This window comes from Lipotes vexillifer, unplaced genomic scaffold, assembly GCF_000442215.2.
Source record: "Lipotes vexillifer unplaced genomic scaffold, Lipotes_vexillifer_v1.1 scaffold263, whole genome shotgun sequence".
In the NCBI taxonomy this organism is placed as follows: domain Eukaryota; kingdom Metazoa; phylum Chordata; class Mammalia; order Artiodactyla; family Lipotidae; genus Lipotes; species Lipotes vexillifer.
The window spans coordinates 2,740,689-2,762,328 of record NW_006796752.1 but is presented as its reverse complement, the minus strand read 5'-3'; the positions used below and the strand labels follow the sequence as shown (position 1 = coordinate 2,762,328).

The window sequence follows — 21,640 nt, the reverse complement described above, 5'->3', positions numbered from 1 at the left end:
ATGAGGGAAGTCCCTGGAGCTGTATGCTCTTAACAAGCCATTAATCCTCTATTAGCCTCAGTTTTCACATGCTTAAGATGAGGAACAACAATACCTACTTCAGGGGACTACTGTAAGCATTAAAAGAGATAATGGTTGGCAAAGCCCCTGCTTCTGGTAGGTGTTCAATAAATGGTGACTATGTTACTATTATTATTGTTAACTTTTTTATTGTCAAACAAAGCATAGATATAGAAAGTGACACATAGGGCTTCCCTGGTGGCGCAGTGGTTAAGAATCTGCCTGCCGATGCGGGGGACACGGGTTTGAACCCTTGGCCGGGAAGCTCTCACATGCCACAGAGCAACTAAGCCCATGTGCCACAACTACTGTGCCTGCGTTCTAGATCCAGCGAGCCACAACTACTGAAGCCCATGTGCCACAACTACTGAAGCCCATGTGCCACAACTACTGAAGCCCGCACACCTAGAGCCTGTGCTCTGCAACAAGAGAAGCCACCACAATGAGAAGCCCGTGCACCACGAGGAAGAGTAGCCCCCGCTCGCCACAACTAGAGAAAGCCTGCATGCAACAAAGACACAAAGCAGCCAAAAATAAAATTAATTTTTTAAAAAAAGTATTCTTCAAGACTTGTTTCTATCAGTATAATTTGTGTTAGGGAAGATGGTTGACTGGAGTCAGAAGGGGCAATCCATGGCCTTAGGAATAGAGATCTTCCTTGAGTACAGCTACCCATTTGTATGGGGACAGAATCTGTTCCTTACAAACATCATAAAGCCAACTAGCTTAGTAAGATATAATTAGATAGTTTTCTCAGTAGTAAAACTTTTGCCAGTGCTTTGTATATTTTGCTGCCTGGTAGGAAAATAAAGCTTCCACAGAACAGATTTATTTTGCTTGTATCTGTAGAGAATATTTACAGGTTCCTGCTGAATCTCAGAACATATCCAGGTTGACATAGATGCACTGATTGTGTTTTTTATCCTTTCTGCTAAAATCTAATCATAGATCTTATCACACTCATGGTACGACTCTGTGTGCTTACTTACTAGGAAAATGGAGGGTTTGGGGGGAAGACAGCAGTTATCGGCTTATGTCAGGGGATGGGGTGGGTGGGCTTGCAAGGTAAATATATGGAACACTATGAGGGAACTTGGTGAATAGGATCTACCATGAATGAAGAATTGAGTTATATTCTTAATTTTGGTGTTTTGAGGGTGGTTGGATGGAGTTGGATTATGGCCAATGTTGTTTATAATCTGAGAGGTTCTAGAGGACAAAATGCCATGAGAGGCATCGGGTCATGTGTTGTCCTCAGCTCTACTAGAGGGCATAGAGTCACGGAGGTGCAGTTCTGAGCTCTTCCCTGCCCAGGCCTGCGGGAGGAGTTCGAGTTGTGCGTGTCCTTGTGGCAAGCACAGAGGGATAACTGTACACCAGCCTACTTCCCTCCTCTGTGTTAACAGGTCCTAATTGTGTTCAGCTATCAGATGGCTATTCCTTGATCTTGGGGGAGGTGGACTAGTCCCAGTGCATGAATCGTGTTTTGTGCAAGGCAATTGTGGTACTCAATTTATATTTCCTGGTGTTTGGTCTGAGGTGGCCAAGTGACCTAGGAAAAGTGTGATGGAGATTCTAGGAAATAATTTTCTCTCTGATAAAAAGAGAGAGATGGAGGAGAAGAGGCCTGCCCCTTTTCATCCCGATTTTGGACCAGGGTTCTGTGAAGACATGGTGTTTGGTACTGTGGCAGCTATTATGTGACCACGAGGGTACACCTTTATCACACCAAGGGTGACAGAGTGAAAGATGGGAAAATCTTCTGCCCTTGATGACATCACTGAGCTTCTGGATCAGCCTGGGACTCCACACCGCTAGCTTCTTATAATGTGAGACTCTTATTGTTTAAACCACTTTTGATGGGATATTCTGTCATTGAAGCCAAAAGCATCTTGCTTTTTTTTTTGGACGCACACGCAGCTTGTGAGATCTTAGTTCCCCAACCAAGGAATGAACTCCTGCCCCCAGCAGTGGAAGTGCAGAGTCCTAAGCACTGGACCACCAGGGAATTCCCAGAAGCCAAAAGCATCTTGATTGACAGAGCTCTGGATGAAGAGCAAGTGTTGGGAGAATATCAAAGGCCCCAATTTTAGGAGTAAGTATCCATGCGTAGAAGAGAAGAGCTGAGGCAGAACTGGGACTCTGGGAGAGGCTTCGGTCACCACTGACGAGGACAGAGAATTGGGGTCCTGCTGATCAGGAGGACTGGTAGTGCTCCCCACTGCTAGAAGGGGAATGAGAGCAGGAGAAGACAGCAGAAGCCGCTTTGGTGAGGCGCCGGCCACTGGGGCAGCCGTAGTGGGCAAGCCCAGCAGTTCTCTCTGTGGGAGACAAGGAACCAGGGCCAACACGATATTACAGCTCTGGTAGCCTGGTCGTGGTGGAAGAAACAGGGGCTTTAGAGGCAAGAACTGGGCCCTGCCACTCAGTTTCCTTAGCTATAAAATGAGGAAAGTCATATTAGTGCCACTGGGTTGTTATAAGCTTAAAATACCTTAACTCCTATACATTTCCTAGGATATAGCAGGAGTTTAATAAAAGATAGTTATTTCTATTTAACGGACACCTGCAGAGGCAATGAAAATACTTCATGATCCACTACTAGATGCATGACCAATAGATGCTGGGTGAGGTCAGGCCAATTTGAGACTTCCTAGGACCATCTGGTGTTGATCTACCCTGACTGGTCTTCTAAGAGAAAAGAGGCTGGGGGTGGAGTTTCTGGAGACCATTTCTTCTCTGTCCCCAGAGGCATATCTAAAACAATAGACATTCTGAGGGGAAAAGGAACATTAATATTTGCCATGACATTGTTTTCCCCTGAGCAGAGAGGAAGACAAAGACAGAAGACATGCAGAGCTGATAGAAATGAGAATGCCAAAGCTAAGTGGGTTTTCCAAGGTTCCCAAGGGACTGGTCTGGGGCACATCATGGGGTCTCAGACTCCTGGGAGGAAGGAGGAGGAGGGTTTGGAATGTCCCCTGCCCATCCCATCATTGACACCTTGGGACACAGAAGCACCAGAAGTATGAATGTAATAACCAGAACCAGAGGCTTCCTGCTCACAGATGTGAGGGGCGGGGGGTGGGGAGGTGGACTGAAATAGCCACACAGCACTAATAGCAGACTCTGAGAAGCCACTCCTTTTCACTGGAGCCCCTTCCTACACAGCCTTCTAAGCAATTTCTAAGCTTGTGATGATTACAGAAAGAAGAAGAATAGAAGTTACTGGCATTTGTAGTAACAGGATGAGAAAGTGCAAGACTTCCTGTTATGTGTGTGTGACAGCTGGTGATAAGTGGAGGGCCCTGCACAGGAAATCCGCTCAGCTTCTGCAATGTGACCTGCCTGAAACTTGGGCACTTCTTCAGTCTGGATGTTGATGGCAGGACAGAGGGGCACCTGGACCATGGACAACGTGGTAGAGAAGAGTTTGGAAGGGCCCCTGGCACCTTCTACAGATGAGCCCTCCCAGAAAAGGGGAGACCTGGTAGAAATCTTAAATGGGGATAAGGTAAAATTTGACGACACTGGACTCTCCTTAATTCTGCAGAATGGCCTGGAGACCCTCCGAGTGGAAAACGCTCTGACAGACGTCATCTTGTGTGTGGACATTCAGGAATTCTCCTGCCACCGCGTGGTGCTTGCCGCGGCCAGCAACTATTTCAGGTCAGCATGCCTAGACCAGAGTCAAATTGGGTTCAGATCATCAGGGAAATCTGTATTGATGTGAGAGCCCAGTGTAACTAGTTGGCTGTTGCGTTTACGATTTGTATATTTATTTCTGTTTGTGTGTCATTCAAGATCCAAAAAAGGAAACTATTAAACTTTAAAGTTTAGAATTTAAGTCATATTAAGAGAGCTTGCATCATTTAAGGGTAATGTTTATACATTATGGTGAACCTTAATGTGTATATGTCTTTGTTCCAGAGGGTGGAAAATTACCAAAGTTACGGGGATTTTCCCCCCACCAGCCGACTAGTGTGTTGGAAACATAATGCTGTCTTTGTTCACCAATATATGTAGAGAAAACAACGGGGCCACTCAAAGTTATCCAGTGATCTGCTGAAAATTAGGGGCTTCTGTTTAAGTGCAGTGAATGGGTAGGAAGGGAAAGCAGTTACAAAGGTGCTTTAGAAGTGAGAGGCCACTAGTTACAACAAATTCAAGGGATCTGGGTTCCATCCCACTCTGCCCCTTCCTGAGCCTGTGACTTGAGGCAAATCACTTAATGCTCTGAGTTTCTGTTTTGTCATCTGTAAGATGGGGACAATAATGCTTACCTCTTAGGATTATTGTGATAATTAAATATGAGAGGGAAAAGAGTCTCACATAGTGCCTAGCATCTCGTAGATGCTCAATATATCTCTGTTGAAATTCTTCGCCTCATTCTGCTTAGTTCAGCTAAGAGCTGTGTATCGGGCAAAAGCTTGGGGGTAGGAATGTGGGAGAATCAGGAACCCAGTGAATTCCACTGGATCCAGAGTTCTCCAGATCGATGTAGACATGGTGGGAACCAGTCCCCAAGGGAAATGTGGAAGCAAAAGGTACTTGGAGAACTTGAAAAAGAAATACTCTTGTAATTCTTCTTAATAAGATTTTTCTTAACTCTTTGTTCTGGCTGAGGAAATTAAAAACTATTTACCTATGTAAATATCACGGAAGGTATTTTATTTTTTCATTTTTTGATATGCTTAGGGAAAAATCTTTGGAATTCAAAAAGCGAGGTTGACAGATTGTTGTGGGACTGATTAGGTACCATATGTATACGAGGCAAGAGGATATATGGGTTTGTAGGAAGCAGGGCCTGCTATATGCCAGACAGACAGTTATCTGATTTTATTTTTGCAACAGCATGATGAAGGTGGCTGATATGCCCTTTTACAGATGAGGAAATGAAAACCCAACATTACATATCTAGTCATTGCTGGAGCAAGGATTGGGCACATTCTAGAAATTTTTCTTTTTATTGCAATACAAACTGCCCCTAGATTGGAGGCTTTATTCCACAAGAAGTATATAAAAGCTAAAGTGTAGGCACAGCCATAACACTGGGTTCACATAGATAAACACATTATTCACTCTACCAATATTGATCATATGATTTCACACTGATCACAACCCCTTTCAGAAATGAATGAGAGTCAACTTAGCTGATGTGCTGAGCACTCAGTTTCAGGTTTAAACTTTTTGTTTTGGGTCACTAGAAAACTGCTATTATAAAATATATACCCGATTAGCAATTTCATTAGCTGCTTGACCTGGCTATGAAACAGGACCGCTGGCTGTGTGCTCTTTAGTACATCAGTGCTTTCTCCAGTCCTGGGGTTTCTCAGTCTAAATAGAAGGTGTTTTGGCCCAGGTCATTCCAACCCTGCTGATGTAGGGTGCTTAGGGAAAGTGTGTGCCAGCCCCAGAGGCAGCAATGGGCAACAAGAAGTTGGAGGTGGCCGTGCGGTGCACGTATCTGCCTGTGGATGAAGAGTCTCTTCCCAAATTGCGTGGTTATGAAGGGAAATTCCTTCCATTCTCTTTTGATTCTTATTTTGGTATTTCCAAGGTGACTGTCCTCCTATAATGACCACAGTCCTGGAGACAGGATCCATTTTTCTGGTACCACTATTAAAAATAACTTCTGTTGTTGAACACATTGTGGGCCAGTCCCTGTGCCACCTGTGTCACATACACTGTCCCACTTAATCCTCATGACAACCCCTCTGAGGTGGGGAGTTGTCTCCCCATTTCCAGATGAGGAACCAAAACTTGGAGTGTCTCAGTTAACGCAGTGCCCAAGTGGGATTTGGACCTAGGACTGACATTAAGTCTGACATTGCCTCACCGCCTGTCTTGCTTTGTTTCTAAGATTTTGAAAAGGGTTGGTAGCCAAGTTCCTCTTATGCTCAGACTTTGAAAGGGCAGAGAGTCTGCTCTGTCTGAGAAGCTTCTGACATAGCCCTCTGTGCTCTGGAAGGCCTGAAGCTGGTTGTAAAATTATGTAGGGTTTTTTTTCTTTATTCATTGAGAACATAAATATTTTCCACTAAGTGATTGGACCGTAGTTTATTTAACCAATCCTCTATTGATAGACATTTGGATTGTTTCAAATTTTTTGCTATTATAAACAATGTTATAATAAATAATCTTATACGTCATTTCATATGCATTCAGGAATGTCTGGGGGTGCATTTCTAGAAGAAATGCTGCGTCAAAGAGAAATGTATCTGCTGTTTTAATGGATATTGCCAGATTCTTCTTAATAGGGGTTCAATAATTTTGCAATCCCCATGGTCTTGCCAAAAGAGGATGGCATCTAATTTTGGGGTTTTTCCCAATCTGATAGATGAGAAACAGTATCTCAGGTTAGTTTTAATTTGTATTTCTCTTATTTTTTATAAGGTCAAACATCTTTTCATATGTTTAAGGGTCATCTGCAGTTCTATTTCTATGAACTCTCATTTTATAGCCTTTCAAACTTTCATTTATATCTTTTTTTTTTTTTTTTGCTGTACGCGGGCCTCTCACTGCTGTGGCCTCTCCCGTTGCGGAGCACAGGCTCCGGACGCGCAGGCTCAGCGGCCATGGCTCACGGGCCCAGCCGCTCCGCGGCATGTGGGATCTTCCCGGACCGGGGCACGAACCCATTTCCCCTGCACCGGCAGGCAGGCAGACTCTCAACCACTGCGCCACCAGGGAAGCCCTCATTTCTTTTTCAATCAAAATTAATTTTTATCAAAGTACTATGTGCAAATAGTTAACAAAGAGTCAAATAGTATTTAAAGGCTTATAATGAAAACCAAAAATTCCTCTTCACTTCCTCCACCCTTCAGTCTTGGTCACTAGAGCCCACCATTTTCAAAATCTAGCTGTTTCTGTTTCTTCTGGTATTATATTTATATTTCTACAAAATACTCTTATACTGCTCTTTCTTCATTTCTCAGGGTTAGACATCATTTATTAATTTTCTAGTAGGTCTGATAAGGATTTAGCACTTATACCTAACTCCCTTCCCTTCCCTATCATCTCTCAATATAATGTTATCACATTTTTGATACATTTGGATTAAGAGTTTACATTATATCTATGAAAACATTGTTTCCTGTTGAGCCAAATTGTGTTTTATGATTACATTTTCTTTCTTGTAAACCTTCTTGTCTTTCCTGAAGTTAATAACTCACTCTTTTTTCCATTTGCTTAGTTTTTGGGTTATCTTTTGCTCACAGCCTCTCCACAGTGATCTTTCATGTAGTCCAAATGCATCAGAGGATCTACCACTTCTTTATCTTATCACTTCCATTACCCTATACAGCTTCTCTGAACCTGCTGCCCAGCTGTTGTCTAGCTGCATATGTAACCACGGTGGCTGTAAATAGGAACTATATTAGTAACTCAGACAGTGTAGTTCCCTTTGGGGGCCTATTTAAAAGTCTGCAATGGAATGAGGAGTCTGGGAAAACACGTAGAGTTGAGGCTGAGAAAAGGGTGAGGGGGAATAAAGCTTAGAAAAATCGAGGGAAGCACAGATTTAACATTTATAATAATATTTTTTAAAAGTGTATAAGATTACTAGTGTCTTTTATAAGATTGCTCCAAAGCTGCCATTTGTGTTTTGTCTCTGGACAGGTCCCCAGATCAAAGTCATTAGAAGGGCTTGTGCATCCTGCATACAGGGCCGCACTTCCCAAATGATCTCCATTTAAGCCAGTTGTCCTGTCCATTTGCAGGGGAGCAACTCACTGCAGAATATGGCAAATTCTGATGTTGACCCATGAGAGCAACCATGCTGTGATTCCCAGGGTTGGCAGAGGGAGGGGGGTAGTGCTGATGTAGGGAGGGGTCACCAGGCTACTCAGTCCTACGTGATGACTGGCTCTTCCTACATGAATATATAAGCTTCCAGGCTGACGCTGTCAACAGCAAGCTCCTTTGTTGCTGTTCCTTGGCCCCTGCCTTGCACCTCAGTACCTCAGTCTCTGGGTCTGGTTCCCTGAAGCTATGATACGGGGACTTTAACCACTAGCTACAAAAATCAAGCACAAGGCCAGGAGTGGGAAGGGTATTGTGGGCACAACCTATGAATAATTATTCTATATTAACCAATTAGTGGATGACAGAAAGGGGGGCAAGAGGCTACTCATAATTTCTGTTTATATGTAATCCTTTGCATTTTCTCCATAACGACGTAAGATATCTAGAAAGGAGCCAGTAAGTGCAGGTGATAGAATAAACAAGGATGAGTTACAGCCATCTGGGTCTGGATTGAAAATCTGGCTAATGGCAAAAACATTGAGGATTGCTACTGCCACAGTGGGTACTGCTGATGAACTCAAATGGACTGATGATTGTACTTGGCATTGATTGGCACTGGGTTCTGTATTTTACACTTTAATATTGTCCTTTTGGCAGAACCAATATGGTGGTTAATATTTGAGTACTATAGGTCTATAATCTCTTATCTGCAGTTTCAAAATCCCCAAAGTGCTGAAAACAGAAAAGTTTTTCATAGTTTATTAGATGGCCAAATCCAACTGGAACCCCACTCATCTCCTCTTCTGAACCGAGAGGAGGCTACTTAGAGTCTTTGTTATTTCACTTAGGACAACTATGCATATATTCACTGCTGAGGTGCTAATGTGTTCAATTAAGGAGTGCTGGAGGTACTATGTAGTATTCATGATATGGTAATAGCCAAACAATTCTGAATGCCAAAGCACATCCAGCTGCAAGATTTTAGGGTAAGGGATTATGGAACTTTCTGATAAAGTTAATTTTCATTTTGGTGTTGTTCTTCTACCTTTTTTCATCTGCATATTTGAATATACTTGTAAACATAGTTTATGTATAATTTGCATCTAGCTTTGCACCGTTTTTTCTGATAACCTTTCCCCCATAGTGCTCCATAGTTTTCATAACTACTATTTATTTATTTATATAGCTACCATTTTTAACAGAAGCATAATATGAAAATCATTCGTCGTGAATATAGGTTGCTTCCAAAATTTTGTTTTTATAAAGTATGTAGTACTAAACACCTTGTATTAAGTACTTTTCACAGCTTGGAATGTGGAAAGGCTAACATTTTTTTAAGCATTCATTGCATGCCAGGAACATTGTTGGATTCTTTTTCATTTCATTTAATCTTCACAATGTTGGCAATTAATAACGACAAGTAGATAGCATTGTCTCCATTTCACCCTCCAGAGAATTCACTTTGCTAGGAAGAACGGTTTCCCTACTGGGATCCAAACTGAAAACAGACCTCTCCACTGGGCAGAAATATGGCTGTTAGGACATTTCCTGTGCAAGACCATTAACTCCCCTTCCCTGCCATGCACTAGTGTGGTCTACATAAGCTGAAAATGAGGAGAAGATGTAAAAATTATTGCCTCTGTGTGCTTGCATACACACGCACAGGCAGGATATAGTAGGAACACTCACCCAGTTTGTGTCTGGGGGCTGAGCTGACAGATGCTGGTAGCAAAGACCCAGCATGCCTTAGGGTACTGGCCTGGGTCAAAGGGCTAGGTGAGAAATCAGGAGGCAGGTCAGGGTGTAAGGTGAAGAGACAGTATGCTTTCAAAGTATAGGACCTCAAGAACCTGTGGGACATCATTGGGGCTGGAAACAATAACTGTTGACATAGTGGAAAGAACACTATCTTAAAGTTCTGTCACTGGAATTTGAGTCCAGACCCTGCCCCTTCTTAGCTGTGCAAATGTTGGAGGAATCCTTTGGCTCCTCTGAGGCTCAGCACCATTATCAACAATACAATGAGGCTGGACTTCCCTGGTGGCGCAGTGGTTAAGAATCCACCTGCCAAGGCAGGGGACATGGGTTCGAGCCCTGGTCCGGGAAGATCCCACATGCCGCGGAGCAACTAAGCCCATGCGCCACAACTACTGAGCCCGCACACCTAGAACCCGAGCTCCGTAACAACCGCAACAAAGAGTAGCCCCTGCTTGCCACAACTAGAGAGAGCCCGCGCGCAGCAACGAAGACCCAACAGAGCCAAAAATAAGTAAGTAAATAATTAAATAAATTTATAAAAAAACCAAAACAAACAAACAAAAAACAATACAGTGAGGCTAATGATTTGTGTCTACCTATCCTGGTGAGTTATTGTGAAATACACATAATAAAACAGATTCACTCATAAATTTATTTGCCTAAACATTTTATGCATGGTAATAAGTCATATTTCTTAGTTCCAAGGAATAGAAATCAGTTGGCTCTTTTGAGAAGGGCATGTAGGTGGGTAACTCACAGAATCCTCCAGAAGTCTGGAGTACCAAACTCAGCAAACAGACAGGAGCAAGGGAGGCCAGGCAGGACCTTGGAGGCCAATGCTAGCACGTCTGTGGCCCCTGGCACTGCTGCCACTGCAGTCTCGGGAAACTGGAGGCTGCTGCTGCTTCTGCTGCCTCTACCAGAACAGGTTTTCCTCTGTTCCTGCCTCTGCACCACCAGCTCCCAGTTCATAGCCTGGTGTTGGTTTAGCTGATTGGTCAAGTCTGAGTTACACATGTTAGGGTATTAACTGTGACAGGCTGGAAAGTGAGCATCGGACTTTGCAGCTTCTAGATAGGGAAGTGGCTTCTGCCACAAAATACATCTCATTCAGAGGGAGACTTGCCACACCTCAGGAGGGTTTCAGATGCTGGGCAACCAAAAATTGCCAAGGGTCCATTATATGCAGCAACTATGTGACAGGCCTGCATCAGAGGCAGAATAGGGCTTAAAGTAATATGAGATAAACAAGTATTAGGGAATTCCACTGCTCTTGTCACATATGCATCAGAGATAAGGATTCTGAGATCCTAGAAGACAAGAGGACAATTACTTGCACTTTCCTTCCTCCTCTCCCTCCAAATTGTGGGTAGCCCTGGGCATACCTGGGAGAGTATATGGCATCATCCATCATATATGGACTAGAATCAGGCTGAAAGTGTGAGCTACCACTGCAGTAGCTGGCATTCAGCAGACACCCTGTAAATGTTTGACATGAATAAAAACTTGATATTCCTCCTGCAGGTTCTGTCACTAAGTGGCATCCTGGTCAGAGCAGGAAGTCCTCAGAGTTGGGAGGCCGTTGCACAACTTTAGAAAAGGGAAGGGTGATAAAGTGTGGTCACCATAGGAAAAATTAGAAGGAGCAGTGAGAACATCCAAATGCTTCAGAATGTTGTGGATTCAATAGGTCACTCATGTGACCATCTGGACACAGATGTGCTATGCCTACAAAGTGACTCCTGCAGACCTTTCTTAGGATTGGAAGATGCTGGGCAGAGGTTGCTGCCTTAGGGCAGAAGTGCAATCAGGTCCTTTGAATTTTCAATAAAATGTAAGCTCTATCATCTCCACCCTGGTGTCTAGAGCATGTGGATCTTCTTTCAATCAAGAACAGAAAAAAATATTCTTCTCCAGTTTATTTTTTTTTTTACATCTTTATTGGAGTATAATTGCTGTACAATGGTGTGTTAGTTTCTGCTTTATAACAAAGTGAATCAGTTATACATATACATATGTTCCCATATCTCTCTTCTCCAGTTTTGAATAATGTTCCGTGCAGCATTCAACTAAAACACAACAGAGAAGTACTTTCATCATTTACATCTTAAGTTCTGAGCTTTATCCCTGCATCAAGTACATGGATATGTAACAGTCTCTTTATGAAAATGCCTTTACAGAACTAAATTCTAATATAGTAAATGCCAAACAGTCCCTGAGAAGAGATGGTCAGATGCAGAACATCTGTGTTTTTGGTAAAACCTCCTTGGACTTCACCATCCGTCTCATTACTCAATGTTCCTGTATTAGTCAGCATTCTCTTGGTTGCAAGGGATAGGAACTCAAAGTCAAACCAGCTTAGGCAAAAGAGGAAGGTATTTGGCCACATAACCAAAGCATAGGAAGGGCCGGAATGTAGCAGGGCCCAGGAGGAAAAGGAACAAAGTCCTTGAATGCAGTCAGGGAGATTTCTTCCCATCCATTTGGCTTCTCTCTCGGGTAGGATTACTCAGGTGCACTTCTGCCTCATGATGGGGAATTTGCCTGTTGGCAGCTCTGAGACTCAGTTCTCCCAGCTTTTGTTCTAGGGAGAAACTGAGAGGCTAGCTTCAGTTTGAAAGTCCCCAGGAAAGACTGATTGGCTCAGCTCCATTCAATTACCCAGTCCTAGACCAATCACTGTCAGGAACATGGGGCACAGTGGTCAGCCCAACTTAGCTCAGGAGTCTACTGTTGGACGAAGAGGTGAGTGTGTGTGTATGTGTGTGTGTGACACAGAGAGAAAGAGAGATGTCTATAAAAAGGTGAGAGCTCCTACTTGAACCACATAGTTTGAGTGGGACCTGGGTGGGGAGAAGAGCATTTTCCAGAAAGAGGAGGAGGGGTACTGGACAAAAGGAAAAATAAATTTCCATTAAAGACGGATAACAGATCCTGGCTTACTTTTTAATTAGCCAACTTATTATACTTCTGTATTTGCTTTGGCTGTCAGGAAGCTCAGTGCATTAGCTTTCCTTAGCCTAGGTTTCCGTGATATATTCTCCTCCTACTTTAATTCCTTAGTTCTTATCTTCTTTGTACTGTTACTGTTTTATTTTATAATACCTCTGCTGCTTTAGTATAAGCCGTCTCAAGTTCTTTTGGAGAAGCCATTTCTGTATAAAGATAAATCCCCATTGCTATGAAAGAATATCATTTAGCCAACCTATATGTCCTCTGCCAGCTGTAAGGATTCTTTTATTCTTTTAGTACATGTAACTTTTATGGAAAGCTTCAAGGCCACAATAATTGCAGGAGTGCTGACACTGTTATGATTTTAAAACACAATCAGGGACTTCCCTGGCGGTCCAGTGGTTAAGACTCCTTGCTTCCACTGCAGGGGTACGGGTTCCATCCTTGTTGGGGAGCTAAGATCCCACATGCCATGCAGCCAAAAAAAAAAAAAAAAAAAACCCAACAAAAACCACACAATCAAACCAAAAGTTGCATCATAGCTTTTTCTGAGGAGACACTCAGGGATCTATAAAAATGAACGATCAGCAGCTTTGCATATAATGATCGAGGTCTAGGATCAAGTAAGAGCTGACTGGCATTCAAGAGATCACATCATGTAGAGCAAGCTCAGGCTTGCAGGGGGCTGGTGTTGGGGGAATTAGGGGAGGAGCAGATGCCTGGTGAATAATTCCAGGAAGGTGAGGTTGGTGGACACAGCACACAAAAGAAACAGGACAAAGAGAATGGAGATCAGGAAATTCAGGAAAGTTCTCAAATGACTGGCAGTATCCTTAAAGCTCAGGATAGCAGGTTGGTTTGGCAGACGTTGTCTATTTTACAGATGGCCCCAAAGAAGGAGCGGGGGAGAATTCTTAGTAATTGCTGTGAAAAGCTGCACTCCTCCCGCACTTCTTTGTGTACCACTAGTGATCTGTAGGCCTTTAACTGAGGAACACCGGATCATATAACCCCTCTTAAGGTGCAAATATCTGGGGGTTGGGGGCACAAAATATTAAGCTTTCAGTACTATGGTGTTGAGTGGGTTTAGTGAAATTCCGCCCACTTACCCATTCATGTATTCATTCAACTGGCACAAATTTATCAAGGCCAGGCACTGAGTGTACAAAGATGAATGAGTTATAGTTCTTGCTTGACTTCGAAATCACAATAAGTTGGAAGAGAGAGACAGATAAATCAGTGTTTCAGTACTGGGTAATAAGGGATATGGTAGAGCTCTGCTTATGGAAGGGGCATGAAATTGTTACTGACCCTGTAGAGTCGTGCCCCAATAAGGGTCCTCCTGCCTGGTGTCGCTTGTGCCCATAGAATGAGACCGAGTTTGGTTCTGAAGCAAAGGAAAGGTTTCTTCTTTGATCAGAGAATGGAGAAGTGCCAGCTGTCACTCTAGAGCACACACTATCCCGAGAGGCCGTGGGTGGGGCTGCTTTTATAAGGCTCTCCTCGGAGGGGAGGGTACTGAGTTCTCACTGGGCTGGCGCAGGTGCGCTGCCCACACTCCGAACTGCAGTGCAGGGCACAGCATCTCTGCACACGGCCCACTGCCCTCTTGAATTGCGGTGTTGAGCATAGTGCTTCTGCTCACAGTCTGGGAGCTGAGGTGTCCAGCCCGGTGCTTCTGCCCAGGGAACTCTAATCAAACGAGTTAGGTGCAAGGCCTCTGCACACGACCCCCTACAGGCAAACTAAGCACAAAAGAAGACGTTAGACCTTATCTTATCAGCTAGATTCCATCTTATTTTTCCCTGGGGACCCCAGTGGGCTTTGCCAGTGACAAAGTCAGACTGGAGGAAAAGCAGTCAGCGAAGGCTTCCTGGAGGAGGTGATATCTGAGCAGAGTTTTAAATGATGAGTAGACATTGGGCCAAGGGGACCAAGAAAAGGGGAGAAAGGGAGCAGTGTTCCAGGCCAAAAAAAGCCACATCTGGGAAAGTATCATGCAGCGTAAGGACAGGGACCACAGGTAGAAGGTTAAAGTTGGAGTAAAGAATATGTGTGGACCAAGAAGGCCAAGAGAGATGGGCAGGGTAGGGTAGCATGAAAAATTTGTTGGGTTAGGATGGAGAGTGTGAAATGTACCTTATAGGAAGTGGGAAGACGGGGAAGAGTTTTTAATGAGGAGAGTGGTCCAACCTCTCTGTTAACCCTTTGGGCGGTGATGTGGAGGCCCTGATAATCTAGGAAGACCCTCAGGTGGTTACAGAAATTACAGGTAGAGGAAATGAGGTCGGAATTAAGGCTGAGGCAGTGGGGATGGGGAGACAGTCTCAAGTGACATTCTGAGTTCTCTCTAAGGGCCCTCAAGGCAGCCAGACAACAGAGAGCCGGACAGAAAGGAGGGGGGCAGCACTGGCTGGTGAGAAGGGGAGGAAGAAAGCAGGGCTGGGGGACTGGAAGACAAACTAAGCTGGAAGGCAAACCATACTTCTCTGAGCTTCAAGACTGGAAAGAGAGAGAGAAGGTAGTGTAATTTTATCAGTCCTCCACCCACCCGTGCCACCCCACTGTAGAGCCAAACCCGGAAACAGAACAAGTAATTTCTTTCTTTCTTTTTTAAAGATTTGTTTATTATTGATTTATTTATTTTCTTTATTTTTTTGGCTGCAGCGGGTCTCAGTTGCGGCATGCGGGATCTTCGTTGAGGCATGCTGATCTTTCGTTGCGGCGGGTGGGCTCTTTGTTGTGACGCATGGGCTTCTCTCTAGTTGCAGTGTGCGGGTTTTCTCTCTCTTGTGGTGCACGGGCTCTAGAGCATGTGGGCTCTGTTGTTGGCGGCACTTGGGCTCTAGTTGAGGCATGCGAGTTCAGTAGCTGTGGTGTGTGGGCTTCTCTCTAGTTGTGGTGTGCGGGTTTCTTCTCTCTCTAGTTGTGGCGTGGGCTCCAGAGCACGTGGGCTCTCTAGTTGAGGAGCATGGGCTCAGCAGTTGTGGCACACGGGCTTAGTTGCCCCGAGGCATGTGGGACCTTAGTTCCCCACCAGGGATCAAACCCATGTCCCCTGCATTATAAGGCGGATTCTTTACCACTGGACCACCAGGGAAGTCCCAGAACAAGTAATTTCAAAGTAACTCAAGCTCTGAACTTTTGTGTGTGTGTTGTTAACACTTTGTGGGAGACACACACCACAGCTATTAAAATCTGTTCCCCTCTCTTATCCACATCTCTGATCACTGCTGGCTTTTAGGATATCTTTGTATGAATTTTAAAAAGTTCTGTCTGGGTGGACCAGTTAGAACTATGTGCTTCTTTCCCTGGGGACTGTTGCTGTCCACATCAGGGCTCAGGACTTGGTGAGTGCAGATGGATGTCAGCCCCAACTCTGGCCCCGTCTGGGCAGCTCTGAGGGTAGCCCAGCCTGAGGTAACTCCTCCTTTGCCTCTTGCTTCAAAACTCCTCTCCATCCCCAGCTGGAAGATCTCCTTTCGCCCTCCCACTTTCCTCTGGATTCTGTATCATAAAAGCCCAAAGAACAGGCCTGGTAGTCCGGATTCCTCTGTGGCAGCTGGTGGTGGGAGAAGTCTGGAACACATTTATTATCATCTTTGCCCTGTCACAGTAGGGATAACTTTTAGGACTGGGGAAGCCTCAACATTTGAATACCTTGGAGTGAGGATTGGGACCAGTTCGCATGTTTTTAAGTGGTCAGAGCCAGGGAACGCTCAGAAAAATCTCTAAGCAGAGGCTGATCCTTGATTTCTGGATAATGACATGGAGGCCATAAGGAAACCAACGTGGGGTACTTGATGGGGGGCTGTTGAGATGGAAAATGTTTGGAAAAAGAGAGTGACAAGGAGCCTCCAGGGCAACAGTCTAGTCAGGATGTGGCAGTGGATAGTAGGCACAAATGTTGACTCCCAGACTAAGGGAAGTGAGAATTAGAGCAGACCTCATTGAAGGGGGTTGTGAGGGAAGCGGTGTTTCGTTAGCAGAAGCCAGGTTTCACCTTTGGGCAAGGAAGTGGAAGATGTGCAAAAGCAAATTAAAGTGAAGAACAACCACCATTTTTTGTAATGTAAAATCTCAGGTAGGAAGGCTTAGGATAAACTCCATGGGCTTGGGGTTCTGATTTAGAAAATCACCGGAAAATTTAGTTCTTCACACACGTACTTTGCTCCAATCAATTGGTCTTGGAGGTCCTTGTTATTTATTCTCATGGCAGTTAGAGGAGAAATGTGGGTTTGGAGACAAGGGGAGTCCACTTGGCCTACAGGAGCAAGTATAGGACTGAGCTGCACGTGTAGCTTCCTTTTCATCCATCCATCCATGCAACAAATATTGAGTGCCTACTATGGGCCAGTAAATAAGAAGTGAGAGAGAAATAAAATCCAACCCTTGCCATTAAGATCCTCATGAATCTAATAGAGGGAAAAGACACATTAAAAATAGGCCCTATAGAGTGTACATAGAGAGTCCTGTCTGCAGCCCAAAGGTGTTGATGTAAACAGAGGCACATGTTGGAAACTGCTAGCTATTGATACATCATGGGATGGGGAAGTGGGTGCACAGATCAGACTGTGAAGAGCCTTGTATAGCAATGTTGAGAGTACTTTAACGTTTCTTTTTCTGGGCACTTTTTATTTAGTCTTCTTTAGCATTTGGTCCCAGTTTTTATTCAGGATTTCTCTTGTCCAGTTGTGTCGGTCAGGACTGTGCATTGCAAATGGCAGATATTCAGTCCCAATTGGTTCAAGCATATAAAAAAAGAATTTATTTGCTCACGTGATTTAAAAGTCCAGTGGTATTGGTTTCAGGGTTTGTTGGACCATTGTGCTCATATAATGTCATCAGGGCTCACTTTCACAGTCTGTCTCTTGTCTCTCCTTTGTGTTGGTCTCTCTGTCAGGGGGTTCTTCACACATGGAAGCAAGAAGGTCTCCAGCAGCTCTGAACTTTTATTTCTTTCAGCTCAGCAACTGCAGTGGGAAGAGACCTTCTCTTTCCCAATAATTCCAGAGAAAGTTCTGGAATTGGTTTCAATTGGACTGGCTTCTTCCTGTGCCCATCTGTGACCCAATCACTGTGGCTTGGGAGACATCCTACCAGACTGGTATTGGAGAAGGGGTCGTTCCCCAAAGAAAAATCTGGTTCCTTCTCCTAAAGTGATTAGGAATGATGTTGGGTAGCCAAAACAAGAACTTCCCGTTATATATTTGTGGCTGAATCATTGCTGAATTCTGGCCACAAGCATTTGCTGTGACTGATGTTGAGCCTGTCTGACCTTGCAGGTCAGTACGAGCCCTTCTTTCTGTCACAAATTTGGATGGGCTGAGGCCATCCATGGCATGCAGAGGCCTCAGCAATGGTCCAGTAGGGCTGAGAGGGACTCTGATTCTATAGAAACATGGCTGGCGTTCTGGTCCCCTAGGGGTACATGTTCAGCATCCTTGAGGAATGGTGAACTTGGGCGAGGAGCTTAGTAGAGGCAGTTCTTTTGAGGTCTGATGATGTTTAGAGTCAGGCGGGGGCAGCTCTGGGGTTCCAGCTCATCTATCAGCTTGCAGCAAATACTGAGCCAACAGCTGTGAATTCAGGGAGCTGACTCCAGGCCCCAGAGAGACAACAAAGTGCTGTTAGTCACATCTCTGGAGTGGAAAGAGAGATGCCCATGAATCTCCCAATCCTCTGAAGGCATCCCTCCAGGTGTGTGAGATTTACATGTGCACAGCAGATTAAGAACAGGGAATTGTGCACTGTTTGTGACTAATGGTTTTGCCACCACATCCTGTTTCAGAACTACTAGATCTAATGAAATGTGTTACTTGAATATAAGCTGCAGGGGCTCTGTATAAACAGCTAAGTTAGAGAAAGACTTAAGAGGCCAGGACAAGACCTGCTTCCATCTAAAACCCCACCAGGTTGGGAAGTGGAAGAGGAGTACTACCCCCATCCCCACTTCCAATTTGGGGGCCATCCCTAGACCTCATGGAATTCTAGGAGGGCTGGATCTCAGAAGATGAGAATCTACAGGGAGGGAAGACTTTCAAGGACATGTCTGTCCCAGAACCACAGCCAGTTATTTCCTCGACCTGGACCTTTGTCCAATCTCCTCATTCTCAGGGTGAGCCAAGGGGAGCTGGGTTGGAAAGTGAGGTGACCTCCCTCTAGGACATTGGTTCTTAAACTTTGGTTTGCAAAACAATTATGGGCGGGGGCCGGGTGAGCCAAATAACGTTCATATTCCCACTGCCAGAGATTTTGATTCAGTAGGTCTAGGGTGGGTGAGGTTCAGAATTCTGCATTCTTAGCAAACACCCCAGGAATTCTTATGCAAGCTATCCATGGAATATACTTTGAGACCCACTGTCCTTGAGGTTGGAGCGTCTGCAGGCCAAGGATGTGGGCAGGACTCATGGGTTGGGACAGGGTCTACATGGTAGGGCTTAGAGAACAGCTTGAGGTCAGAAACTTGGCTGAGCCAAATGCCTACATACATCCTTTGTTTAGGAAATGGCAAGTGGAAGGTTTCGTGTCTTCAGCTTAGAGGGGCTGGGGGGCCATAGTGATGTCATCCCTTGCTAGGTCACCCTTGCATCTGCTGACTCCCTGCTTCCTTTGGAGTGGGAGTGGAAACCCCTTTGATTGGCCATATTGGGTTTATATCCAATAATCCTTTCTTAACAATATAATGTTCATTGAGCAGCACGTGATTACTAATTTAAAAATATTTTTAGCCAATTTATACATATAGACATATAACCTTAAGTAGAATTTAACTCAGTTTGCAACCAGTGTTAGAGCTATTTCTGACCCTGAATACCTCACTGATGCAGAAGAGTTAGCTCCTGGTATGAATGGGATGGCGAAGGGATTAGAAGATGAACAGAGCAGGGGTCAGCATGGGTGGAGCTGGTCTAAGAATGAGAGAGTGGGGGTGGTGGAGGTGAATATTTGTTTATAGGACTGTGATTGGGGTTAGAGGTTCAGGAAGCAGGAAGTTCAGTGGCAGGTGTGGAGGCCTGGGGAGGGGGTGGGCCATAGCGAAGCTGGGCTGTTGAAAAATCCTGAGTGGACGACATTTAGGAACTGTTGGAGCATCAAGAACTCATTGAATTTGTGAGTGGAAAGTTCTCGCGTGGGTGTGTCCTCTTTAAGCTCCAGGCCCTAGACTCGGTTCTCTATGGGCAGCCTCTTCAGCCTCATCCTTCAGAGAGTGTTTGTTAATTCTTGGAGGTGCAGATTCCTGTCAAAACATACGAGGGCTAGAAGCACAAGCTCATTCATTCATTTATTCTCTCTCCAGGTATTTACTGAGTCTCTACTAGGTCCCAGGCACTATTCTAGCCTCAGGGATATAGCACTGAACATGGCACAACCCCTGCCCTCACTCAGCTCACATTCTAGCGGGGAGACAATTATTAAACTTGCTAACCATAGATGTGTAATGTAATTTCAGGTTGTTACAGGGTTATGAAGAAAAACAAAAGAGATGATGTTAGAGAGTGACTGTCTTAGACTGAGCGTCAGGGATGGTCACCCTGAGGAGGGGATGTCTGAGTAGAGACCTGAATGAAGTCGGGAGTGAGGTTGGCAGAGCTTGGTGGGGAGCGAAGCCCAGGCAGAGTGATGGGGCCGTGGCCTGACTTCATTCCAGGAGACTATTGGGCCCATGGCTGTCTTCATGGCTGTTGTGGGAGATGAGCTCTATTTCGGGATTGGCACTGACTCACTGCTGAAGTATTGGGCAACTGATTCCCTACTCTGAGATTATTTCTAACTGTAAAAAGAGGATCTTCATAGCCACCTCTGTTTTACAAGAATCTCATGAGACTTGGTCAGTGTCTGTCTAGAAAATATTGTTATTACACAAAAATTTTATTTACCTCCTGTAAAAGCTAAGGGGGAAATTGTTAATAACTAACCCAGCTGTGCTCTTGGGGAGCAAAATGTGGTCTGGTTCACTCAGTGCTGACACTTAGTTTGACCCCCTAAAAATGGCTTTGAATTACTGCTGATTTTCTTGATTTTAGTGCACTGGTGAGCTCCAGATTAAGAGCCCAAAGTCCTAGGTTCTGGTCCCCATTCTATTGCCGACAACCTGTAGGGTCCTAGGCAATTCACTTAACTTTTACCTCAGCCTATCACCTATAAAATGGGTATAATAATCAAAAGAGATGATGCTGTTTGCCCTACAAAGGCTATACACATAAATGTGAGCAATTACTGTTATTAAAGTGGAAACCTAGGGATGGCCCATTTTGCCCAGGGGGTCCCAACTTTGCTAAAGTGTATCCATGGATCTCCTAGAGAGCAGCAGGAGGCCTAGGAGTTTGGTCTATGAGAAATATGTAGTTTTCTCCTTAGTTTCATGTTATTGGTGTTCAGCACGGTGTCTGGGGCCCAGGAGAGTTTACTTAGGTGGCAGAAAATCAGTGAAAAAGTCTCAGAGGAAAGCAGAGAAATGCTGGGACTTTGGGACCCAAACCAGGCCAAAAAAGCCCCAGAGGAAGGACAGTCTTTGGAGCACTTCCTTTCCTCTCTCTCCCATGAACATTTATTGAGCTCCTACTGTGTGCCCACACCATGCTAATGTCTCTAAGGCAGTTTGTGAGCGGCCCTAGCCCTAACTCTATGCTGAGTGGGTGGTGCACAGCCGTGCAGGGACCTGACTGGACCAAGCCCAATGCTGGCAGGTCCCGGCTTGTGAGTCAGAGTGCGGTCGGCTGCCTGCTCCAAGTATCTCCCACAGCCTGCCGAGATTCCTCTGACCTGGTCTGAGACGCTTTCCCTTAGTGAGTGCTGGGTATTGTTCCAGCCACTTGGTGAGTGGTAATTATCTTATTCTTCCCAGAAGCTCACTGGGGTCAGGACCATTGTTGTATCATTCCACAGAAGAGGAAACTGAGGTTTGCTCCCTTGTACAAAGTCACGTGGTGAGTTAGCGTCAGAGCCTAGACAGCCCAGCCCCTCCACCTTCCAAAAGCCAGCACTGCAGCTGTTCTTCCCACCCTCCCCTAGGCTCCTGGAATCACGCTGCTTGTGCACACGCACACCCACACACATCAAAACCCAGAAGGTGGGCTTCCCTGTTGGCGCAGTGGTTGGGAGTCCGCCTGCCGTTGCAGGG

The 21,640-nt window shown here is 44.9% G+C and overlaps 1 protein-coding gene across 1 annotated transcript in view; it reads left to right on the top strand.

Annotated features, from left to right (window-relative positions):
* Positions 1-3,431: 3,431 nt before the first annotated feature.
* The window catches only part of KLHL6 (kelch like family member 6), a 55,457-nt gene continuing 37,248 nt past the window's right edge, over positions 3,432-21,640 (top strand). The window contains exon 1 of the mRNA XM_007468927.1: positions 3,432-3,729. Coding sequence (XP_007468989.1) covers positions 3,437-3,729 — 293 coding nt within the window. The 5' untranslated portion in view covers positions 3,432-3,436. The remainder of the gene's footprint in view (positions 3,730-21,640) is intronic.